This window comes from Leucoraja erinacea, chromosome 17, assembly GCF_028641065.1.
Source record: "Leucoraja erinacea ecotype New England chromosome 17, Leri_hhj_1, whole genome shotgun sequence".
Lineage (NCBI taxonomy): Eukaryota > Metazoa > Chordata > Chondrichthyes > Rajiformes > Rajidae > Leucoraja > Leucoraja erinaceus.
The window spans coordinates 14,976,087-15,002,095 of record NC_073393.1 but is presented as its reverse complement, the minus strand read 5'-3'; the positions used below and the strand labels follow the sequence as shown (position 1 = coordinate 15,002,095).

Sequence of the window (26,009 nt, the reverse complement as noted above, 5' to 3'; positions counted from 1 at the left end):
ATGTATTCCACTTGAGATTTTCGGTCACGTGGGTGCGGATCTACGCTCCAGTGACCTTTCGTGAAATCACCCTATACACCTCACTTAAATCTCCTCCAGCCTTCTCAGTTGCAAAAGAAACAGCTCCCGCTGATCCAAATCCTCACAGTTAATAGTCTCCCCCCCACCTCGATAAATCTTCATGATTTCCAGTGCAATAACCTTTTCCATATAATTTATTATCCCTTTAGGATGATTGTTGCGACTCAGTTCTATGGGTCCTAATATGACTTTTAAGGCGTACTAGACTAAGTGGGTGGCGTGGGGGGGTGGCAGTGGCGTGGGAGGGGAGGTGGTGTGGGGGGGGGGGGGGGGGGGGGGGGGGGGGGGGGACTCCACTCACCGGCCACCGGACATCATCAGTAATTTTCCCCCGACACCACACAGCGACTTTCCCGACTCCACACAGCAGCTGACCCGACTCCACACGGTGACTTTCCCGACTCCACACAGCGACTTTCCCGACACCACACAGCACCTTCCGACCACAGCGACTTTCCCGACTCCACACAGCGACTTTCCCGACACCACACGGCGACTTTCCCGACTACATTCTTGCAGACTCAATCTGCACTTGTTTACTCAGCTCCGCCTCCGGGGCTTTATTCTCCAGCGGGTGCCGGAAGGGGCGTTACCTTCATGGTGACTGACTGGCGAGAAGACTAAAGTGCTGATCTCACGATTTTTTAAACCTTCAAAACGTTTGTAATCTTCCACCAATCGGAACAAAACTTGGTGCGCTTGGAGAGGAGAACGGTGAGTAAGGTGGCGAAAAAATCCTAGCAATAAATGGTACCGTTTTTGCGCAAATTAAAAAAAAGCAAAGCGGAAGTGGTCAAGATCAGAGTTTTAGTAATAGTATAGATAGATGCTGACAAGATGTGTTTGTTAGTGAGCACATTGGTAATTTGAGGAAGTGTGCTGCTTCTACTGTTTACACTGATTTTCTGCATCCTCACAATAAACAGATGACATTGTTATGACATCCAAATGTTTCTGTGCCAACTTGAACAGCCAGGGATTCCCATGAGCCAATGGGTTTTTTTTTTTTAAAAGAGACTTTGAGAATACCCTTTAATGTTTTCCTCTGTCCACTTAGTAATCTCTTGCTGCTGGAGCTAAATATCTGCTATGCAAATAACGTCCTGTCCATCGGAGCCATCTGAATGTAATTAAGATCTCAATGCCTTTAACATTGTTTGGGGGGTGGATGCTAACGTTGGTTCTCTTATCCTCCCAAAGGATTTGGAACCCACTGTTGGTGGTACTGAAGTGCCTCTTGTAGTAGTTCAAGTCACCAAGGTGTACAAGATGGTAGGGAGCACTGCTGCTTGGTAGACACGATACAATAGTATCTCTGGTCAGTCTCTGGAACTCTCTGCCACAGAAGGTAGTTGAGGCCAGTTCATTGGCTATATTTAAGAGGGAGTTAGATGTGGCCCTTGTGGCTAAAGGGATCAGGGGGTATGGAGAGAAGGCAGGTACAGGATACTGAGTTGGATGATCAGCCATAATCATATTGAATGGTGGTGCAGGCTCGAAGGGCCGAATGGCCTACTCCTGCACCTATTTTCTATGTTTCTATGAGAGAACTTTATTTATCCCAGGAAGGAAATTGATCTGCCAAGTCATAATAGCAAAATACATGAAATTAAATTGACGAGTGGTAAGGATTGGGGATGTGAAAGGGTTGAGGCGAGGGGGGAGGGGAGTCGGTCTCAGTCTACCCCTCAACCAAAGGGGGAGGAGTTGTAGTTTGATAGCCTGTGGCGTTCTATCCTGTATCTTGGTGGAACCAGTCTGTTGCTGAAGGTACTTCTCAGGTTGACCAGTGTGTCATGGAGGGGTTGTGGTGTATTGTCCAGGTTGCTCTGCAGCTCAAGGAGCATCCTCCCCTCCAAGACCACCTCCCATGAATCCAACTATGCCCCCAGGACGGAGCCAGCCTTCCTGATGAGTTTATTAATCCTATTGGCATCGGGGGCCTTGGCACTGCTGTACCAGCACATGGCAGAGAAGGAGATGGAACTAGCTACAACCGATTGGTAGAACATTTGCTGCATCTTATTGCAGACTTTGAAGGAGCAGAGCCTTCTCAAGAAGTACAGCCGGCTCAGTCCTTTCTTGTACAGGGCCTCAGTGTTCCTGGACCAGCCCAGTTTACTGTGCAGGTATACTCCAAGGTATTTGTACTCCCTGGTAAACTGCACATCCACAGCATTGATGTGGTCGGGTGTTCCTCTCCTCCTAAAGGGCCTGTCCCACTTTCACGACCTAATTCACGACCTCTGCCGAGTTTGCCCTCGACTCATACTCGCAGCATGGTCGTCACGTGGTCGTAGGTAGGTTGTGATGCTAGTCGTAGGTACTCATGACATCAAGTAGGTCGGGGCGTTTTTCTAGCCCGATGAAAAATGTCCACGAGTAAAAAAGGTTGTGAATTAGGTTGTGAAAGTGGGACAGGCCCTTGAAGTCCACCATTAACTCCTTAGTCTTGTTGGTATTGATCTGCAGGTGATTCAGCCCACACCACTCAATAAAGTCATTGACTATACCTCTGTATTCAGCTTTCCTCCCCTCACTGATGCAGCCCACAATTGCAGTCATCTGATGATGATCTGAATGAGGTCTTGATCTTCAAGCATCTTTCCTCAGACCCACTCAAGTATATTTCATGTTTTAAAGGGTCTCCTTTGGATCTTTAGTTAGTTAGATTACAATGCAATATAATAGGGAAATGCTTTCTGGGACACTAAGCAAGGGCTAGCAGGTCAAAGGGAACAGAAAACTTATTTAAAAAAGAACGCTCAAAATTTATTTTGAACGAAATAAACAGAAGGAATTTGCTACTCGTCTGATATGAAGTACTGTAAACAATTCTAAACATAATGTAAAGAAGCTGATGTTAATGGCAAGTGTAATAACAAATAATTCATCCAGTAATCTTGAATTCAAGCACGGTATAATTTTTTATTACATTTGAATCTTAAAAAAAAGACATTCACAGAAACTATCCTCCAATTTTGATCCAGTGTCCATGGAGAAAGAGTTGGAGAAAAGATGTCAGAAATTAAATGTGTCCTCTTCTTCACGAGAGAAGGGTCCTGAAAATGATCATGAATTTGGTTTAAAAAATAATTTAGCAATTGTTTGAATAATGGATGTATTATTTTTTTCAAATTCTTCTTAAGTTCTATAGTGTACTGTTCTGTGTCTTTTTTTCTTTTTTCTCTTTTTTGTTTTTGTATGGATATATTGACATTTGGTCTGTTCTATTAATTTAATCAAACTCTGTAAAGCACTTTGGTTCAAATACTGGTTTTGTTGAAAAGTGCTATATAAATAAAGATTATTATTATTATTATTATAATGTTAGTTCATATTGTGACAATGCTCAAACTGCAAATTAATACCAAAAAAATGTAGTCATGGTCTTGAGCGAATCCAGTAAAGTGGATTCAAGATGCCATTTCCAGAAATCGTTTGGCACATAATAAACCATTGTTTCTTTGGGCTGGATATCGCTCAAACTTCTACCAAAGTTCCAAGAAGACATTTGAACATAAACAGGGATTTTGGTTGTCGGCTTCTACATTTTTTCCACTTTTATTATTATATTTCATTATGGCCGACGATACTCTCCCTTTACAAAGATGGTTATGAAAGAAGCATATATATTTGCCACAAAACCATTTTTTGCAATGGATTGGTAATACTTTCAATGCACCAAAAGTGCTTCATGGCAATACAATATGTACAACTAAAATATTGAACAGTAAACTATAGGAACATGCCCCTCAGCCCGTAATATCTATGCCAACCATGATGCTAAATTAAACGTGCTATTTACCTGCATATGATCCACATCCCTCTATTCCCTGCATGTCCATGTCCTATTTAAATGCCATTATCATATTTATTTGCAACAACACCCTTGCAGCACGTTCCAGGCACCAACCATTCTCTGTTTTGCCACATCTGATCGCAAGATGAAAGTTTATACTCTTGGACATCCAAGAAGTCCTCTTCAGTAAGCATGGTTTCTCCCTGCTCTTGTAGTTGGATCCTTTACCCATGTCTCCTCTATGTCACATAGTTGTTTCACAATTCCTCCCCCCCCACCCCCACCAGATGGAACAAGGCTAGATGGTCCAAGCCTCCGCGTCCAAAACATAATTCAACATTTTTGTCACGATCAAGGTGATCTCACCACCAGTCACATCTTCTCAATTCCAACATCTTTCTGCAGAGACCATTCCCTCCACATTCCCTTGGTTCACTCTTCCTTTCCTACTCAACCACCCCCTCCCCAGGTACTTACCCCTGCAACCACAGGAGGTGCAACATCAGTCCCTGCACTTTCCCCTTCACATCCACCCAGGACCCCAACAATCCTTCCAGAAGAGGTGGGGTTTCACATGCACCTCCTCTAACCTCAGCGACTGTGTCTAGTGCTCCCAATGTGGCATCCTTTCTATCAGTGAGACCGAGCATAAACTCGTTATTTGTATCAATGAACACTTGCGCTTGGTCAACCAAGGCTTGCTGGATATCCCAGTTGCTAACCATTTAAACTCACTTTCCCATACTGGCCTTTCTGTCCTGGGCCGCCTCCATTGCCAATGGGGCCACATTGTAACTGGAGGAACAGCACCTCATATTCCATTGGAATTGCTTACAGCCCAATGGCATGAATATCGAATTCTCCAATTTTAGGCAACTAATACCCCCCCCCCACCCCTCTTCATCCCCTTTCATCTATATTCCTTCCTCTGTCACATTTCCTATCTCTTCTCTCCTTATCTCGCAGCCTTTTCCCTCCTGTGCATCACTAGCTTTTGTCCCCAATTTGCCACGCAAGCTCCCTCATCTGTATCCACCTATCACTTGCCAGGCTTTGTCCCACCCCATCTCTCTTGGAAATTAATCCTAATAGTTAGATTAGACATGTTGCCAAATGTTACCATCTTGTTTTTCCATATCCTCTTCACTATTCCAGTCATCTTCATCTGGATAATCATTCCGCCAATTATTTTCTTCATTCTCATCATCTTCATCCTCATATGTTTCATCTCCAATCATCTCATCGCTCATCTGTAATGCAACAGTATCATGCAATGTAACAAGAACCTGGTGTTGGTTTGCACAAATATAGCACTGCCAAAATGCTCGTCAGTCTGATGATGATTCAGCATTTTTTTGATGTTAATGTTCCTGACCTTGTTGAACCTGGTTGGCTACTGCAAACTCCTATATCCTAGTGAAAACAAGCGGGCAATTTTGTTGGGCTCTGGACATTCAGAGATGCCTGGAAAAGTCATTTAAATTTTACGTATTTTCCAAATTAAAAAATCAGAGAACATCAAACTAAAGTAAATTTTAAAAAGCAATTACTTTTCCCATTCCACTGGTAAGGATATCTTTGAAATGAATGTGACCGCTAATCCTACGCCAGCTTTGGCTTGGCTGAGGAGAAACAACAAGACTGAGCTCAGAAGAGGCTATGGCTAAAGACTTGTGGGCCTGTCCCACTTGGGTGACCTAAGCTGCGAGTTTAGAAGAGTTTGCCCTGGACGCAGCATGGTCGACACGAGGTCCTAAGGTTGTATGAGGTGGCTGGAACTCTCCTTCATGCTCGAGGGAGGTTCCCGCCTACTCGCGGCCTCAGCTAGGTTGTGGAAATTTTTTCAGCATGTTGAAAAATTTTCCGCGAGTAAAATTTGGTCGGCATGGGTTTTTTTTCACTCTTAGGGCAGTGGCGTGGGTTCGCTATTTACTTACAAGCACTCGAAGGCAGCCCCAGACCATCTCCTTCGCTGACTGGCCATTTTGATTGGCTCATTGGAGTTTCATGGCTGAGAAAGACCTACGCTAAATGCCCGCTAAACTTTATTATACTTATTAAAAGTGTCTCCCACCTTCTCTCTCCCCCCCCCCTTCTCCCCCCCCCTTGTGTGTGTGTGTGTGTGTGTGTGTGTGTGTGTGTGGTCAGTAGATGCAGCTCGCTGTTTGGTCAATCCAACTTGCGGGTTCACCGCGGCCGGTTGATCCAGGTCGAGGCTTTCCAGGAGCGTGCTCTCGAGCTTGAAGGTCGAAGGCACTCTTCTGGACTCGCGGATTAGGTCGCCCAAGTGGGACAGGCCCTTAACAGTTACCTATATAACTACTGGCTACAGCCAGGAAAACTTGTACATGATCTCCAAGGATCATCAACTATATGTTCAACCAGGAATCACAGGAGTCTTAACAGTTACTGATTTTGCTATGTGTGACAACTTGCAACTGATTCTACAGACATGTGTGAAAACTTGCACTTGGGCCTTGTTTGGAAGTGAGCAAGGCACACTTTGCTGTATGGCAGTGTTAGATTTTGCTTACGTCACCTACAAAGAAATCAACATGCAGCAGACTGCTAACTCACCAGTTCTTGTTCTTCATGATATGGTACCACAGACAGAATGTCTTCGATTCCACCTCTACTAATGTAGCCATCTGTATAATATATGTCATAAACATACTCGTCCATATTCTCCCGATGCTCTGCCCCAAGTCCACAATTTGACACAGTAAGTTTCTCCCGGATCATCTTAACAGAGTTACACAGAATTGTCTCTGGATCATACTGCCCTGGACCAGAATCCTAAAATGCAAAACACCCATAAAGTAAGATGGTGGAATAAAATTGAGAATGTTGGTGAAAAACAAAAATGCAGGAAGCTCCCAGCAAGTCAAGCAGCATCTCTGGAAAGAAAAAAAACTGCTTTAGTTGCAAAGAAGCTCGGGGAGAGATGGATAAAACAGAGAAAATATCTCTGACAGGGCAAGACTAAAGTTAATGCAACAGTTAACGGCACAATCATATCATATAACAATTAAAACTCTGATCTTGGATTACGTTTGTTTGGCTGTTTGTTTGTCAGTCACATCTCCTCCAAAACCCGACGAGGTAACGGAATTTTTTTTTTTACATATTCCAGTAAAGATTTACCTCATGATTTCAAAAATTTCCTCATCTAAAAATGTGGTTACTTATTTCCCGCGTTTTTTACTAAAAATTAAAATTGTTTTAAAATCTAACTGCTGAAGCCAGCTGCATTACGTCACAATGCCTTTGCTCCTTGCGCAGGAACGAGCTGCGAGTTACGTGGCCCAACCGCCCTGCACTTTCCTCCCCCCCACCCAGGGCTCTGGATTGAGTCGTGCTGCGCGCTCCCTCTCTGCCCCCTCCCCCTCTCTGTCCCTCCCTTCCTCTCTTCCCCTCTCACCCCCCCTCCCCATGTGTTTGGGAGGGATGGTTAGTGTGTGTGTGATGTGGCTAGCCCCATCCCCCCCCCCCCGCGTTGAGGGGACGGGACCCAACGGGTCCCCCTTGGTCTAGTATCTTCTAATCCTTCAATCTTGTCACTCAAAAATGAGATGCCCATTCCAATTTGACAGTTGGTTTTCCTTTCTAAATATATATATAACATTAGCTATCCACCAGCCCACTGACACTCTGCATCTTTTAGCTAATTATTAAATACGTTCAATACCACTGACATTTGATTTTAATTGCTTGTTAGTAATTCTCCTTTTTCTGTTTAAATGGTTATGCTACATTCAATATCATATCTGCCTTGTCATTCTTCCTGCTACATTCTGAAGTAGAATCATTATAATAATGTTTCTGCCACTTTGCTGTCACTGGCTGTGCTTTTACACAACCTATCGCAGAAAGGCCTGATTTAAATTATATATTTAAATGCCTGACGACTATGTTAATATAAAATAAATCATAAAATACTGGAAAACCTGCAGCAGGCCAAACAGTATCTGTGGAAAGCGATAAAAAGGTAATGTTACAGATTGGCTCAGAACTGGGGGAAATAGAAAAAGTTATTTTGTTGCAGATAAGGTGGCAGGAGTTACAGCGTGTTTATTATTATTTATTTTTTAAATTTACAATAGGTACAGGAGTAGGCCATTTGGCCCTTTGAGCCATTCAAGGTGATCATGGCTGATCATCCCTAATCAGAACCCCGTTCCTGCCTATTCCCCATATCCCCTGACTCTGCTATCTTTAAGAGCCCTATCTAGCTCTCTCTTGAAATTATCCAAAGAACAGGCCTCCATCGCCTTCTGAGGCAAAGAATTCCACACTCACAACTCTGTTTCCCCGTCTCCGTTCTAAATGCCTTATTCTTAAACTGTGGCTCCTGAGTCTGGACTCCCCCAACATCAGGAACATGTTTCCTGCCTCTAGCGTGTCCAAACCCTTAATAATCTTATATGTTTCAATAAGAATCCCTCTCATCCTTCTAAACTCCAGAGTATACAAGCCCAGCCGCTCCATTCTCTCAGCATATGACAGTCCCGCCATCCCGGGAATTAACCCTGTAAACCTACGCTGCACTCCCTAGGCAGCTGCAGGAGATGCAACATCTGTCCTTTTACCTCTTCCCTTACCACCATGGGCGGAAATCCCAGGGGGTGTGGGGGCACACACATCCCCATGTTTTGAGAGGTGGAGGACAATCCCCCCCATGTTTTGCGATCCGGATTTTGAAATTCGGTGAAAAAAATCTATTAAAAATCTCCGCTCTCCCCGAGACAGTGGGGGTGGGACTGATGATCGGTCAGCAGGTGGGGGGGGGAACATGATAATTCAGCGCGATGATTGGTAGAGGGAGGTGTCAGTCAGAGGTGGAAGTAGGTCACCAACCAGCAGGTTACCGTCCACAGGGCCCACGGTCGATGCCTCCGAAGTCTCGCGCGGCCACCAAGAAATTGTCTCTCTGCCTCTCCTTTCTTCTCTTCCCTTCTCCTCTCCTCTCCTCTCCCTTCCCTTCCCCACCCCATGTTTTCATAGCGATTTCCGCCCCTGCTTACCACCATCCAGTCACCCAGGTGAAGCATCGATTCATTTGCGCTTCTTCAAATCAAGTGGACTGCATTTAATGTCCTCAATGTGGTCTTCTCTGCAGTGATCCTCTCTGCAATGTGGTCTTATGCTTCTGTGTCTGTATTGCGTTACTAACAACAGGATTATGGGGCATACCCTAGACAGAAAACAAGTGATTTACAGTTGTGGAGAGGCTGTGGAAAGGATGGAGATGGGCAAAGGGAATATCTCTGATGTTTGAGGTTGATTGCCGGAGAGAATCTACAAACTAGGTCATAAAGTCAATGGCTTAGAAAAAAGAATCTAAACAAAGGTACATAAAAACTATGAAAGAAGAACATTTAGGAGAGAACACAAACAAAGCAACAAACGCAGTGCTAGATGATGTGATCAGCAGGCATGGTATGCTAATAATCAGCCAGTATCACAGATTATCTGGCCAATTCCAATACAAAGTGAATTATCAGTAGTGGTAAATTTGATGCAGAGTTTTCAATGCCAAAAAGCTGCAACATGCCAACAGTCATAAGACGATGCGCTGTTCCTCATATTTATGTTGGGCCTCACTGTCACAATGCAGGAGACTACAGAGAGATAAGTCAGATCGAGGTGGAGAAATTAAAATGGCAAGGCACAGGGAACAATGTGTCACACCTGCAGACTGGCACCGCGAAACAAACACCCAATCTGTGTTTGATTTCTCCAATGCAGAGAAGACCACATTGCGGACATTTAATGCAGTCCACTTGATTTGAAGAAGCGCAAATGAATCAAAGCTTCACCTGGAAGGACTGTTCGTTCAATGGGTGACTGGATGGTGGTAAGGGAAGAGATAAAAGGCCAGATGCTGCATCTCCTGCAGTTGCCTAGAAAAGATAAGAAGTGGGGCAGCAAGTCGAGATACAAATATGGATTAGGTAGTTGCAAAGAATTTGTCCATTCAAAAGGCTGAAAGCAAGACGAGGATGGAAGATGTCTGATGGTGGAATCTCATCACAGCTGGAAATTGTGAAGGACGATTCTTTGAACACGGAGACTCTTGAGATGAAAGGCAAGGAATTGGGAAGGTTTGTAAATTATATTATTTCAACAGACGTAGTGTATCCATAAACACTGGGAGTTGATGCTCCCAACTTCCCAATTCGAATCTTTTTGTTTCATGCAAACTTTACCACTACAGATTAATGAAAGCAGTTTTTATTTATAAACCTGTGATAAAGTATACTGAATGTCTTCCATTAACTTGACCCATATGGGAAATTGCCCTGTCACAAATCACCTTCTCAAAGTCATATTAACAGTCTCAAAATATTGTATGAGGCAGAAGCTGATTTATTTAGGGATGCATAAGTGGTTATTACAGACTGTGGAGAAACTACTTTGCACTCACACAAATCTCGTCTGTGTGTCAACAGAGTCCCTGCGAGACATAAAAACAAAGATAATGTCTTCGAATGACGCCAGATCTCTTCTGAACTTGGTGAGGACCTCTGCAACTGCATCACTGTGGAATCACTTGCCAAAAATCATATTTGCTACCAGATTCTGCATGACCGCGAGTTAAAAGGACACAAAGTGTTAGAGTAACCCAAGCAGCATCAGTGGACAACATAGATAGGCAAAGATTTGAGTTGACTCATCTTCAGACTGATTATGTTGGGGGTGGCAGAACAGAGCATGGCAGCTAATAGGTGGACACAGGTGAGGGGGGGGATTTTGATATGCAGATGGTTAGACCAAAGGCCAGAGATAAAAGCAGAAGGGATGAGACAGGATTGAAGAGTTGTAGATTGTGAAGCCAATAGGGAGGAAAGTAGGGGCGGTGGGGGGCAAGGGAGTGATAATTGGGAGTTCAGGTGGGACACAGGGAAGGGAAGTCGGGGAGACCGAGTTAATCTCAGTGGTGGAATCTAGCCCTGGCACACTATACCTACACCGTCCACTACAAAAACCGCAAAGGCAGCACTTTCTATCAGACGACGAAATGAAGTGTCAGTGGTTTTGTAAAGACACAGAGCACCAAAAACAAAGAAGGTATACTAACCCTTTAATTGGTCAGGTTTTAACTGGATTATTCCATGCAATTTTGGCAATGCACCCTGGAGAGGATGTGGTGACCTTAATAAAGGATTTAGTGTGATGCAATGTGATTAAAAAAGAGCATAGCAAATGAGAAGATTCCTGAGAGGTGATTAAATGAGTAAATAATATAACAACGGCAGTGATAAAAGAGTGTGCTGGCAGAGGGCATTAAATAAAGGTAATTGTCCAAAGAGCCAATTGGGGAAAGATTTATATTTTATTATTTTGTTGAAGTGTGAAGTTAATGGTAGCTTTCCAAAGGGAAATGAGCAAATGCATTTGGGAATAAACTGCAGCACTGTGAAGAAAGTCCACAGGAGGAAAAACTGGAGTGTAGTACTTCAGTGAGTGAATACGGAGAGGGTGGGCTTCACAGCCTCCATCTCTGAAGTACGATTCAATAAAATGGTGTAAAACTTCAGATGATTTCATGCTGGTTAGTTACTCAGGACCCAGACATTACCTTGATATCTATGTGCTTTGAGTCAGCTCTGTTCTCTTCATGCTGGATATCAAACACTTGAATTTCCTTTCCAGATCCAACATCTTTGCTGCTTCCAGAAGATATGCTGCTGTTCTTTAAAAAAAAATAAAGCACCAGAAGCATATTAATGAAAAAAACTCAGAAGATCAATATAAAAATCAACCATATAATCTACCATCTACCGTACAATCTACCATTCTGTCTACCATATAAAAATCAAGAGTAATGGGATACATGGCCCCTCAAAACTACCCAATCATTTGTTGAGATACCACTTATTCTGTGCATCGTCATTTATTTCCGATTCTCTAAGTGACCATGGATCTATAATCAACTCAACAACAGGGCATCATCCATTGTCCTCTGAAGTAGTAAATTTAAAAAATGTACCCTCTGCACAAATTAATATCTTGTCAAATTCCTGGATGGCCAACCTTGTTCCTGAAACAATGCCGCTACTTAAGGTGCTCCAACGCGAAGCCTCTCTGCGCCACCCCTAAGCAATCCCTCTCAGAGTCTTATACGTCTCAATGAAATGGCATTGGTTGTCTAAATTCTACTCTATAATCGACCAGTATTCCTCAATTTCTCTTCACCAGACAACCCCTTGAACACAGGAATCAGTTTACCAAATCGATGCATCAATGACTCCAGAATAAGTATATCTTTTTCAGGTACGGAGACAAGTGTTACACAAAGTCATGAAACATTTAAAAACCAGTGCCAGGTAGAAGAAATCTAATGCTCAATTCAGTCTCTGAATACTGCGTGGTTAAAACGAAAGAATACTCAACACAACCCAGTATCTCGACATCAGCCATCGGTCACTTTCTCCAACACTCACTCCCACTAAGAAACACTCTCCTTCCTTTACATCCCTTAATTCTATCTGATGAGTACAATCACAAGGAATTCCTTAATTCTATTTTACCCATACTAGTATTTCAAGGACAAGAAACACATAAGAACCACCTAAAATCCTCTTTTCACTTATTTTTCTAAAATTACTGATTTTTACCTGATTCTTGTTTAAGAGCAAGTTTTAAACATACTCCTTCATGTGTCATTACCACCCTTAATGCGTTCATATGATCCCCTCTCAGTGGCCTCTTTCCAAAGCTGACGATCCATTCGCCATTCTATAATTTACAGGGGAAAAGCATAGTGTCCATTCCCTGTATCACATGGCCATCTGTAGCCTCGGCGGTCGAGAAGGCTGATGTTTTGTGAGGGGAGCAATGGATCTTAGCAATAAACCTTGGTGTCAGGGAAATGAGAGACCAACAGCACAAGTGGAAAATTATTGCAGTTATTTTGCTTGTTCAATTAAATCTTGAATAAAATGCAAATCTGCTCATAATCCACACAGCAGTTGATGCTGTGTAACAAACATTGTTTGGATTCATGGCTTGGCCTAGTTTGAGTTCTACTTTTAACAGTTATCAGAGCTCAGCCAAGATGGTGGTAGGGGCAAAACAGTTTGGCCAAGGCTAAGGAAAAACAGTTTGGCCAAGGCTAGGACATAACTTGATGAGGTCTAGTTTCTTATTTGTCCTATGCCCTAAACCCCTTCCATGAACTTTAAATGTCGTGGGCCACCTGCCCCAATTTCTATGGCCTGTTCATGACACAACATTTATGTGAAAAGGTTATTCCTCAAATTCTTAATAAATCTTTTTCCTCTCACCTTAAACCTATGCCCTCTAGTTCTTAATGCCCCGACCTTGGGAAAAGTCCGTGGGCCAATCTATACCTTCATGATTTTATACACTCTAAATGATCACCTCTCAGTCTCCTATGCTCCGAGAAATAAAGTCCTAACCTGCCCAAGCTCTCCCTATTACTCAGTCCCTCAAGTCCTGGCAATATCCTCAAATCTTCTCTGCGCTCTTTCCAGCTAAATGTCCAAAAGGGAAGACAATACATTAAGTGCAACCTCGCCAACATTTCTCACATCACTTAAAACTGCACTTGAGAAAGATCAATGATTAACAGTATTTTCTTTCAGCACTGCTTTACTTCACCTATTGTTTTCAGCAGAATATCAAAACTTAACCCAGATGTATCTTTAGCAGAGTTAGTTACCTTCTGTCCGTTTCCTCCTCCTTCGTCCTGAGCTTGAGAGATTTCTGAGCCAGTTTCCTGATCATTTTTCTCATCACCCAGCTGAAATTTCAAAGAATTGCTTCTGTGGCTGGCAATGACTTTGTATCGGCCCTCCTGGATGGCCGTCTGCCGAGATGCTCGCGTGCTGAGCTGAACACGCTGGGCGCTGGTACTTGACGGGTTTACAGCGAGCAGCGCTTTATCCTTGGAGGTGGCTTCTTTGATGTGTACGCTGTCATCCTGCAGAGAGTGCCATGTCAATCTCTGTGGTTACAGTTAACAATTTACCAATTTGCTTCTGCGTAGATTATTCACTCTTTGTGAGGGCATGTTAAAACTTTCCCTTCAGAATCCTCTTCCACTGATCAAAGAGTCGGAGATTGGCAAGAATGTTGATTTCACTTCAACAAATGAAAAAGGAAATAACAATATCTATTGCAAGAATGCTCCGGTATCACTGGTGTAAAAATTGAGCTGAAAATGTATATTCCAAGCTAAAAATACAAAGAATTCCAAAATCATGGAGGTACAGGGGGGGGGGAGGGGGTTAAACTGTTTTGTTGAATGATCATAACAGGACATGTCCTAAATTATTTTCATGAGGCTCAGTTATCTGTGAAGGGGCAGAACCTGCTTCAGCATGAGTCACCTACAGTTTTACATAGAAAATAGGTGCAGGAGTAGGCCATTTGTTCCTTCGAGCCAGCACTGCCATTCAATATGATCATGGCTGATCATCCAGAATCAGTATCCTGTTCCTGCTTTCTTTCCACACCCCTCGATTCTGTTAGCCCTAAAAACTAAATCTAACTCTCTCATGAATACATCCAGTGAGATGGCCTCCACTGCCTTCTATGGCAGAGAATTCCACCGATTCACAACTCTCTGGCTGAAAAGGTTCTTCCTCATCTCAGTCCTAAATGACCTACCCCTTATTTGCTGTGTTTTCTGCTGTGCTAAAATGCCAACAGCTAATCAACGGTTTAGAAACATAGAAATTAGGTGCAGGAGTAGGCCATTCGGCCCTTCGAGCCTGCACCGCCATTCAATATGATCATGGCTGATCATCCAACTCAGTATCCCGTACCTGCCTTCTCTCCATACCCCCGATCCCCTTAGCCACAAGGGCCACATCTAACTCCCTCTTAAATATAGCCAATGAACTGGCCTCAACTACCCTCTGTGGCAGAGAGTTCCAGAGATTCACCACTCTCTGTGTGGGAAAAAAGTTCTTCTCATCTCGGTTTTAAAGGATTTCCCCCTTATCCTTAAGCTGTGACCCCTTGTCCTGGACTTCCCCAACACCGGGAACAATCTTCCTGCATCTAGCCTGTCCAACCCCTTAAGAATTTTGTAAGTTTCTATAAGATCCCCTCTCAATCTTCTAAATTCTAGAGAGTATAAACCAAGTCTATCCAGTCTTTCTTCATAAGACAGTCCTGACATCCCAGGAATCAGTCTGGTGAACCATCTCTGCACTCCCTCTATGGCAATAATGTCCTTCCTCAGATTTGGAGACCAAAACTGTACGCAATACTCCAGGTGTGGTCTCACCAAGACCCTGTACAACTGCAGTAGAACCTCCCTGCTCCTATACTCAAATCCTTTTGCAATGAAAGCTAACATACAATTCGCTTTCTTTACTGCCTGCTGCACCTGCATGCCTACCTTCAATGACTGGTGTACCATGACACCCAGGTCTCGCTGCATCTCCCCCTTTCCCAATCGGCCACCATTTAGATAATAGTCTGCTTTCCCGTTTTTGCCACCAAAATGGATAACCTCACATTTATCCACATTATACTGCATCTTCCAAACATTTGCCCACTCACACCAGATAATCCAAGTCACCTTGCAACCAAGATCCTAGCATCCTCCTCACAGCTAACACTGCCCCCCAGCTTAGTGTCATCCCACAAAGGGTAGTTGAGATATTGCCTTCAATGGCTATCATCCAGATCATTGGCCCTATATTGTAAATAGCTGGGGTCCCAGCACTGGAGCCTTGCGGTACCCCACTAGTCACTGCCTGCCATTGTGAAAAGGACCCATTTACTCCTGCACTCTTTGCTTCCTGTTTGCCAGCCATTTCTCTATCCATCCTCTCATCAATACTGAACCCCAATGCCTTGTGCTTCTAAGTTTGTATACTAATCCTACCCCTTATTGGGTGTTTTCTTGTCGAAAGCCTTCTGGAATCAACGTCCAGATACACCACATCCAAAGCGGTTCACCCCCCTATCCACGCTACTACGGCTTAGATCCTCGAAAAATTCTATAAGATTCGTCAGACAGGATTTACCTTTCGTAAATCCATGCTGACTTTGTCCAATGATTTCACCACTTTCCAAATGTGCTGCTATCCCATCTTTAATAACTGACTCTAGCAGTTTCCCCACTACCGATGTTAGACTAACTGGTCTGTAATTCCCCATTTTCTCTCTCCCTCCCTTCTTAAAAAGTGGGGTTACGTTTGCTACCCGCCAACCTTCAGGAACTACTCCAGAATCTAAAGATTTTTGAAAGATTATTACTAATGCATCCACTATTTCTGGAGCTGCTTCCTTAAGTACTCTGGGATGCAGCCTATCTGGCCCTGGGGATTTATCGGCCTTTAATCCATTCAATTTACCCAACACTATTTCCCGACTAACCTGGATTTCACTCAAATCCTCCAACTCCTTTGACCCCGGTCCCCTGCTATTTCCGGCAAATTATTTATGTCTTCCTTAGTGAAGACGGAACCAAAGTAGTTATTCAATTGGTCCGCCATATCCTTGTTCCCCATGATCAACTCACCTGTTTCTGACTGCAAGGGACCTACATTTGTTTTAACTAATCTCTTTCTTTTCACATATCTATAAAAACTTTTGCAGTCAGTTTTTATGTTCTCTGCCAGTTTTCTTTCATAATCTATTTTCCCTTTCCTAATTAAGCCCTTTGTCCTCCTCTGCTGGTCTTTGAATTTCTCCCAGTCCTCCGGTATGCTGCTTTTTCTGGCTAATTTGTACGCATCATCCTTCGCTTTGATACTATCCCTGATTTCCCTTGTTATCCATGGATGTACTACCTTCCCTGATTTATTCTTTTGAGGCAAACAGTGTGCGTGTGGTGTCCTTAAGGCACCGAGGCAGGAAGGATGCAGGGGGAATAGGACGGCTTGAGATGAACACAAAAGTGGGCGGGCAGACAGGGGTCGAGCAACAGTAGTATGGAAGGGGAGTGGACTCCCATATAGATTGCCCAAGCGAAAGCTGAGAGTAACAAGATGGGCACCAGGACAGGTGAGTTTGAGGTGGGCTGTCGGAGCAGGGGTGGGGTGTGAACAAAGTGGGATTGAGGACAGGTTCAAGAGCGAGCTGCCGAGCAGGTGGGCGAGTGCGAGTTGATGCCGCTGACTGCCCTCCCGCCGCGCTGCTGACAGCGGTCCCCGGAGCGGGGCGCCAGGCCTCAACTCGCACGCAACTCCGAGGCTTCGGGCCGGCCTTACCTGCGAGCCGACGGTGGCGGCGAGCCTGAAGAGGGTCCGCACGACCTGCTCTCCCAGAGCCAGCTCGCCGGCGGTCCGAGGCCGCTTGCAGGCCAGCAACAGGGCTTCGGCAGCCTCGGCGCCGCGCTTCCGCTTCACCCGCAGCACGGCTGCCATGGTCGGGCCGGGGTCGGCGGCGATTGCAGCGGGACGGACTCTAGAGCCGCGGCCGCGCTCCGACTGACAGCCGGCCCGAAATGGGCACTTTAGTGCCTGCGCCGATTAACTGGACTGATGCGCGCCTGTCCTACACACTGGGCCTGGAGCAACAACTTCCCTGGTCTCGCCTCCTTGCGCTGACTCCTGCGCAACAACTCCACGCCTCTTGCACAGGATCCCGACCAAAGATTATATGCAATGATTTTATACACTCTAAATGATCACCTCTCAGTCTCCTATGCGCCGAGAAATAAAGTCCTAACCTGCCCAACCTTTCCCTATAACTCAGTCAGTCAAGTCCTGGCAATATCCTCAATAATCCCCTCCTTTCCTCCTCTCTACCTACCCTGCATCAAAGATGACAACATCCAACTACCGATCCACCATATACATTAACCACTGGAAAGCCTGCGCTGCGTTCTTTAAACCAAATGGCATCCGCAGCCACTCAAAGAGGCCGAATGGGGTGATGATGGTCTTGGGCACATCATGGGGTGGACGGGGATCTGATGGTACAGGGTACAGGCGAATATTCTCTTGCGTAAATTTGGTGCGTGTGCAGATGTGGTTAAGATGTCACTATTTAGAGCATACTGCACACCACTCTACACTGCGTACCTGTGGTCGAACTATGGAAAGTATGCAGAGACTAAAGGTGGCATACAACAATGCCATGAGAACACTGCTAAGGCAACTAGATGGTGTAGTGCCAGTAATATGTTTGTGGCTGCAGGAGTCAGTACTTTAGAAGCTATCCCAAGACATCACATGTATAAATTCATTTGCAGGATAAATGACTCTAAAAATGTGCTTATTGTGGCCTTGTCAAACATAAGAGTTAGCACTACACGCTACGAATCCCTGTTGTGGGGACACTGGTATCGGTGTCTCGTTGTAGAACATTGATCATTCTTTTAATCTGGGTTTTTAACTTATGTATTGTGTTTTTAAAAAATGTATAAATTATGATGTTTTTATGTGATATATTAAGATTTTATATGTATTTTATGACATTTGATATGCAATGCATTTTTAATGTAATTTTGCCCCTTGTCTGGACCTTGAGTCCGTAATAAAGTTTATTATTATTATTATTATTATTATTGGCCGTTTGCTCACTGCATTTCATCAACAGGCATTATTTGTGTTTTTTCTTGATTCCTTTGTTTCAGAAGTGATAAATCTGGCTGTAAATTTTTTTTAATCGTCCATTGTTCTCAAGTGGGTTTTTACATACAAAATGAAAACGCATCTGAAGAAAAATTTACAGCCAGATTTATCACTTCTGAGACTTTTTAGATACCAAAGGAATCAAGAAAAAAACAAATAATGCCTTACTGTTGATGAAATGCAGTGAGCAAACGCGATAATCCCCAATATTTTCAATTCCGATATCTGCCCAGCCAATGTTCGCCAAGCACTTTAGCTGCTGTTGTCCCTTCAGCTGTCGCTTCTCTTTACCATTTACTTTTGGAATTCTGAAGTTGGGTGCATGTCTCCCACACTTACCCCGACTAACACAATTTTTTTCAGCGCAAAAATTCAACATTTTGGCGGTTTTTAACAGGTAGGAAAGTACGGGTTTCTTGCATTAATAACATATACCGAAAGTTACGGATGTCCTCCAGATGGATTGAGCGGCTTCGTGCGTCAAGCCCTATGACCCAGTGACCTTACGTGCAACCTCCCTATGGAGGCATATGGCCCGCCCTCATCCGTCACAGATCCCAGGTACGGGCTGGAAGGGGCCGTGGGCCGCGGGGATTCCGGGGGCATGAGGCGCCGGCTCCGAACGTCCACCATCAACGAAAAGGCCCGCAAGAAATTGGCGCCCAGCAATGGCTGGGAAACGTCTGTGACGGTGAAAGTCCACGAGTAAGGACGGGCGTCAAGGATGAGGGAAAGGGTCTGAGTGCCGTAAGTGCGGATGGGGCTGCCGTTGACGGCGGCCAGGGCGTGGCCACACTTACCGGCATGGGTATCGAGTCCAGACGGAGGGAGGATGCTCAGCACAGCCCCGTAGTTAACCAAGAAGCGACGCCCAGAATGGCGATCCCGGTGGTAGAGACAATGGTTCTGGCCGACCGCGATAGCCTCTACTGGCGATCGGCTGAGGCATTGCTCGGAAACGAGCAGGGGGCGCGGCATCGGCGGGCCTCTGCACCCGAGCGCTGGTGACATTTTCACCACTTGCGCTTACTGCGATTGCGGTGCGGTGATGGCAGTGGAGGCTGGATGTCCCTGCGAGGCTGCTGGTGCGAGGGCGCAGACACCCAGCTGATGGATCCTCCGTTTTGCTGTTTGGCGAGCCACAGCTCGTCGACCTGTCCAGCGAGTTGCAGGGGGTCGGCGAAGTCCAGCGAGAAGCAGGCGGATGTTGTCGGTCGTCTGCACGAGGAAAGCCTGTTCAAACAGCAGGCAGGGCTGATGGCCATCCATCAGTGCGAGCATCTCGCTCATCAGCACGGACGGCTTACGATCGCTGAGGCCGTCCATGTGCAGAAGGCGGGCGGCGCAATCACGGCGACTGAGCCGCTAAGTGTGGAGCAGCAGCGCCTTGAGGTCCTCGTATTTGCCAACTGTGGGTGGATTCTACAGGTAAGGCAGCAATCAAGTGGCAGTCTCCTGACTGGGGGCCCCAACCACGTAAAAGTAGCGGGCGGCGTCCGCGACGATTTTGCGGAGCTCAATTTGGGCCTCAATATGGGTGAACCACACTCGAGGCAGTATCGCCCAGAAAACGGGCAGTTTCAGGGCCACAGCGTTTTGCTGGATGGGCTGGGCATCGAGGATTTCGGCGGCGTTCATAGTCAGGATCCGAAATACGATCGGACCCACGGGGTCACCACTTTGGCGAGGCAGGCAGGTTGAGTAAAACAGTTTTTATTTGGAAGTAACAAACAAATAGAATACTTGAAAACCGCGTGCTGGATCAGCCAAATATATATATAAGCTCCTGCTACTTGGGAGGAGCGCTGTAGACTAAAGAGAAAAGCCCGCGAAAACAAACCCGCGATCACGCAATGGCGCTAGCCAATAACAAGGGTGCGCACTTCCCCAGGCCACCATTAGGTGCCGCTACGGCACCCTAATGTTACCCTTTATATTGAACATTTCTCCTCTAATTAAACCAGACCTGCCTCCACTTCCTGCCCAAGGAATTATTTTTGTTTAACAATTGATGCAAAACCAGCAACGGCTTCAGTTCTCAGTTGTCAACTAATGGATTATGTGCAAGCAACGTCTTAGATACAACTGTTAGCATTTATATGGATCCATCCTCTGTGTCATGGATAATTACGGATTTGCACAATCTGCTGTCTGGCAGAACTTAACTCAATCTCCCAGAAATAAAGCACACAAAAAATCTAATTATTTAAAAAAAAAAAAAAAAAACTTGTTTACCGGATGCCACAAAAAAAACATTGACAGAGACCTAAGCGATGAGGCACAGAAGGCACTGGGCATGAAACTGGGAAAGAGGCAAGCAGTGGCAAGGAAATGGGAGGTAGGGGTGGGGTGGCACTGGATCAGTATTTACTATCTGGATTAGTACATGGTAGAAAAACTGGCAATTTTAATGAACAGCAGAACAAGCAATTTGCTTCATACGATATTGGGTTTCAATTCTGGGCAGTAGTTATTCAAACACAGATAGGAAGCAGGTGGCGAATTGTTCAGAAAAGTAAACAATAGATTCATGTAAATTTAAAGTTAACATGGCCAAATAATATTAAAATGCCACAATTAGGGCATTCGGATTCAGTTATTAGTTCTGTCTTTAACACAAGTACCACCGATAGACCAAGGAGAATGGAGCGAGTTTTGTAAATTAAATTGTGAAGAACTTACTATTTTAGTTTATCGTCAATACTAGTGAATGGAATTTAGCTCCAGCATTCCTTAAACTTGCTGATAATCTGATGACACACTCCGATAAATCTGCTGAGAGCACTTCCTAGAAGGACAAGAGTCTATATATACACCGGGTGACAATATTAAACGGCAACTGAGGATACATTGAAAACTGCTTCTCCTTTAAGATTCACTGCTTCTGCAGACAAAGTACTCGCATTGGAGAAAACAATCTTAGCAATGGTTACATGTTCCTATCTAATGTTAACGTGCCCAGTGAAAACCAAAATATTAACAATGGATTACTTACACAAATCAGTAGATCCTATCCCAATAACAATGGTAAACAGATCTGGTAAACATTCATTGCCTGCCTACATCATGGATCAATCTATGTTAAAATCTTTTTATTCACTATAACCCCACAATTGACAGATAATTCATCATCTCTGACAAATCTGCAAGCTTTGTTGGAAATGCTCTTAAGATTACAGTAAAGGCAGTAAAACATGGCATAGCATCAATCTGTTCATGAATTGCCCTCCTATACTTCATAATTACAGACTTCAAGAATTAGTCCCTCAAGTGTTAGTACTATGTATTGCACAATTAGTAAAACTCCCTCTATTCTGGCACATTCTGTATCTGTGCATTCCCATATAAAAGTGATGGTTTCCCAATTTTCCACATCTGCTCTGCAACATATTGAGTGACATTCTCAAATTAGTGCCAAATTCAAGGAAGTTGAATTCTCGGTCTTATATCCATTTGACAAACAACACTGCACAAACTCGTTATTAGGATATTTCGAGCAAGTGCAGATGCCAAGATTTTTATTTAGCTTCTAGGAATGAAGGCAGCACTTGTCATCACTGGTCAATGTAATTATTCCTCTTGAACTTATGAAATTTATCAAACGCTCTCAAACAATATGGAAACAGATCAACAACAGAGAATGAGAAACTATTTACAGAAGCCACTCCAGTTAATACTTCTGTAGAACTGGGTCTACTCCATTGACATCATTTCACTTCTGGAGTTGCATTTGCTGCACATTATTTTTCATGTTACTGTGCATAATCTATTGCACAGTGACCATTACCAGCAATGAAACAAATACACACTTTATTTCATGTCCCTTTAAGAAAATGTTTTTATAAATAAGTTTTGGTTTTGAATTTAACCATTCATTGTTGTGAGACCCATGTGCAATCCACACCACCTCACCCGCTGAAAGGAGACCAGAAGATTTGAAATGCTGAAAACTTTGCCCTGGCATCTCGACCAATGAAACTACACAAAGTTTCCCTCTGATTGACATCTGCATATCTCGCTTCAACTGACAGTCACAGCTTCGATGATGAGCAAAAGATGGAATATTTTGGCATGCCATCCAAGTCATCTTCTACTAATAGTGGCGGCTGTTTTCAAAATGTGCTCTCGAGCAAGCAATGGCAGCCACAGCCTGTGGGGCACACTTCCTGGGTCCGGAACCACTCCATCATGTGACTAGTATGGCCACCATGCCCACAGGTAAGACAGAAGTTCGCAGACCCTCGGACAGCAACATGGCAGATGGCACATTGAAAAGTGAAGCCTTTGCAAATATCACACTGTGTTCCTCGACCCTCACTCCGGCAGTGACAGCAGTACACTCCAAATTCTGAAGGAGAAAGTAGGGAAAAGTTAAATAATATTACCAGTTTTTAATGCAATGTAAAAAGATCCAGTACTGTCCAAATATTATTATAAACTTATTCTGAAGTTGCAATTTCTTTCAAAAAGTACAACACAAGATATCTACAAAATCAATTACACAACCGTTTCTCCTCCATAATTAGTATATCCTTTAGTCACCATCATTCTGTTTTAAGAAGCATCCTCCTCCTACTGGGACATCTTCCTACAAGCTTTCCCCTAATCCTAATGCCTTTCACCCTAGCCTCAACGTGGAAATCACCCTCCATGTGTTACAAAGGGATATAATCTTCCTGATAATGGCATTTAAGATACTTTTGGATAGGCCTATGGATATACTGGGAATGGATTATGTGCAGGCAGATAAGCGTTGGCATCAATTCGGCACAGACTTTGTGGGCTGAAGGGCCTGTTGTTGTGCTGCACTGTTCTATCTTCTTTGGTTCAACCAGAGCACTCATGAATTTGGTAAGTGACATTAAGAACTAAATATATCAAATTGTTTCTGATAGCTCTGTATATTGCACTGTCACAGAGACAAAGGTTCACTTTTAGTTTCATTTAGTTCAAATTATGATACTAAAATTATTCTTCCATACCGAAGAATGAAGAGGATGAAGTCAATTCTGATATGCCAATCATTTGATGCCTGCGCTGCCTCGCCGATTCAGATTTTACACGCACAATACAATGCAGGGGACACATGGGAATTGGATGCCCTGTACGTGCACTATTCAAAGGGAATGTTTAATTTCTAGCAGATATCCTCAAGATTGTCTTGCAGTAAAACTCCCAATACTCTATGGAGGTGCCTTCTGGATTGTGAGGTGGCAAGAATTTCTCAAGACATTGTCCGAGGGCCAAATATCTTCAGTTCTTCATCAATGACCATTCTTCCACCACAGAGCCGGAAGATGAAGACAATGGGATGTTCAATTCCATTTTCAATTCACTGAGGACCATCCATATGACATTGCAACACAAAGCAGCGGTCAATTTAAAAGAGGAGCTATGTTCAAGAAAAGGAATTGATCGACAACAAAAACGTTTAGAATACTTGGGTACATTGTGATTATACATGTAACTCATTGATGACCTCAGTTTTGCAATCTTTGGGTCTTATATTTGATTTGATATTAGGCATAAATACGCAAGGAATTTGTTATTGGGGATTGGATCGTGAGCACAATACTCAGGATGAAAAGTTTATTTTTAATTTCTACAATGAATTATGCCCCATCTCATTAAAATCCATTGAAAGAAGCACGTTACCCAGAACACATCGCTAAGTAGAATTGTTTTAAAAATTCAAAATATTGTCATGCATTCACTGTAGGGACAATGCATCTGATTTTGTAACTTGAAGATGCAGTCAGTTTTAAAAGAGGAGCTATGTTCAAGAAGGAATTGATCAACAACCTTAAAAGTTTAGAGTACTTGAGCAGATTGCAGCTATATGTATAACTAATCGATGCCCCTAATTTTGCAATCATTATGTCCTATATTTAGGTATGTTGCAAAGCCTACCTGAAGATCGCTGAAAATCTGTCCCAGCCCGTGTGCGCGATTTTGGCGCCGTTTAGAGGGGGGCGGATTTTCCCTAGGCTGTTCAAATCGAGGTTTTTCAGCCTAGTTAATTATTAACGAAAAATCGCTGGAAGATTCCGTAGCTGGAGCTATTTTTAGTTTTAAGGGCTTTCTTTACTTGTTATAGTAGGTTAAAAATTAACCTCTAAACCCGCGACTGCCAACAACGGGTCGGATCTCATACAGGGGAAAACGGAAGGTAGGCTATTTATTTTTACGTTAAAAAGGGCTTCTTAAGATCCCTTTATACAAAGTTTAATGTTGTGAGTAGCTAATTTGGGCCCCATTATATCCCGCAGTATTTTTCTGGGCGTTTGAGGGCACAAATCTACCGCAATGTTAACGTTCTAAACCAGCGCGTTCACAGGATCCCACTAAATGGACTTTAATTTACAGCAATTGAACACTAAATTCCTTCCATTTGGCCTATAAATTAATGTAAATGGGATTTAAAAATCATGTTATTTTTGTGAATTATTTGTGAATATTATTTGGACACTTAGGCTATTTAAAAATGTTAATCATTTATTAAGAAATGGATAGATGTTTAGATCTAGTAATTGAAGTTTGAAATTAGCTACAATTGGGTAACTAACTAATTATATGCTTTAATTTCAGGTCATCCAAGTAAGATTATTTTATATTTGTTTCAGAATGCTTCAATCTATGATAACTGAACATTTCATTCAGTTCTCCTAATTTTTAAGAAAGTTATGTGCTTTTGACTGTCCACGATCACAGCTTTTTTGTTATGTCCATAGAAAATCAATAGGGAACAAGATGCTAATTTCCGAGTATGAAAATGGCCATAACTTTTTAAATACTTGCGATATGAAAGCTAATTAGGTGTCAAATTAAACTTCTTTTTATGCTTTATCTGATGGGATAAATTGCAGGCTTGATTTTTTAAATCTCAAAATGTTGTAACATTGCTACCTGTATATTTGATTTGATTTGGTATTGGGCATAAATATGCAAGGAATTTGCTATTGGTGATAGGTTGGTGGGCACAACACTATGGACAAAACATGAGGTATTCTGACTTCTATGATAAAGATAACTATTTCATAAGCCTTTTTGTTATATTTTTTAAAACATGTGCATCACCACAATTGCATTATAACTAACATGCCGCACTACTGGACAGTAGATAACAGTGATGTTTATTGGGTAATTAAATATCAGGAGTTGAAAGCATAAATTAGCCCAAAATGAAACCGCTGCTATAGAATTAGTGCTTACCTATTCCCTTATGAGAGTCTGGAGGGCAAGAGACGAACTTTAGCACCTCTGCTCGTTTCTCTCGCAAACCCCAGCGGTACAGTATCTCCCCATAACATTTCTTAAAATCATCATATTGTAGTATGTTGGCTGGATCGAGTAGCCTGGAGATAGAGGGAAGACAGGTGAATCTCGTATTCAGAAATCATGCCAAAATTGTGGTAAATGTGTAGACAGATTTTACACTTGTGACATTGTTTGGTTAGATGCTCTCTAGATTTATTTTTTCCCCACAATTAAATTTCCCCACTTCACAGGCATTAGATGAGAGTTGGGCGTGTTTTCCCTGGAAAAGAGGCCAACAAGGG

At 43.4% G+C, this 26,009-nt stretch overlaps 2 protein-coding genes across 2 annotated transcripts in view; both read right to left on the bottom strand.

Moving 5' to 3' along the window:
- Positions 1 to 2,989: 2,989 nt before the first annotated feature.
- Positions 2,990 to 17,432, bottom strand: slc7a6os (solute carrier family 7 member 6 opposite strand). The gene is made up of 6 exons (XM_055648636.1): positions 17,083 to 17,432; positions 13,572 to 13,832; positions 11,466 to 11,579; positions 6,461 to 6,679; positions 5,004 to 5,133; positions 2,990 to 3,143 (listed from the first exon to the last, which is right to left on the bottom strand). The coding sequence occupies exons 1-6, from the start codon at positions 17,236 to 17,238 to the stop codon at positions 3,103 to 3,105; spliced, it is 921 nt and encodes a 306-aa protein (XP_055504611.1). The 5' UTR covers positions 17,239 to 17,432; the 3' UTR covers positions 2,990 to 3,102.
- A 2,715-nt stretch (positions 17,433 to 20,147) lies between these two features.
- wdr59 (WD repeat domain 59) overlaps positions 20,148 to 26,009 on the bottom strand; it is a 55,745-nt gene continuing 49,883 nt past the window's right edge. The window contains 2 exon segments of the mRNA XM_055648637.1: positions 20,148 to 22,798; positions 25,663 to 25,805. Of these exon segments, the coding sequence (XP_055504612.1) occupies positions 22,563 to 22,798; positions 25,663 to 25,805 (379 nt within the window). The 3' untranslated portion in view covers positions 20,148 to 22,562.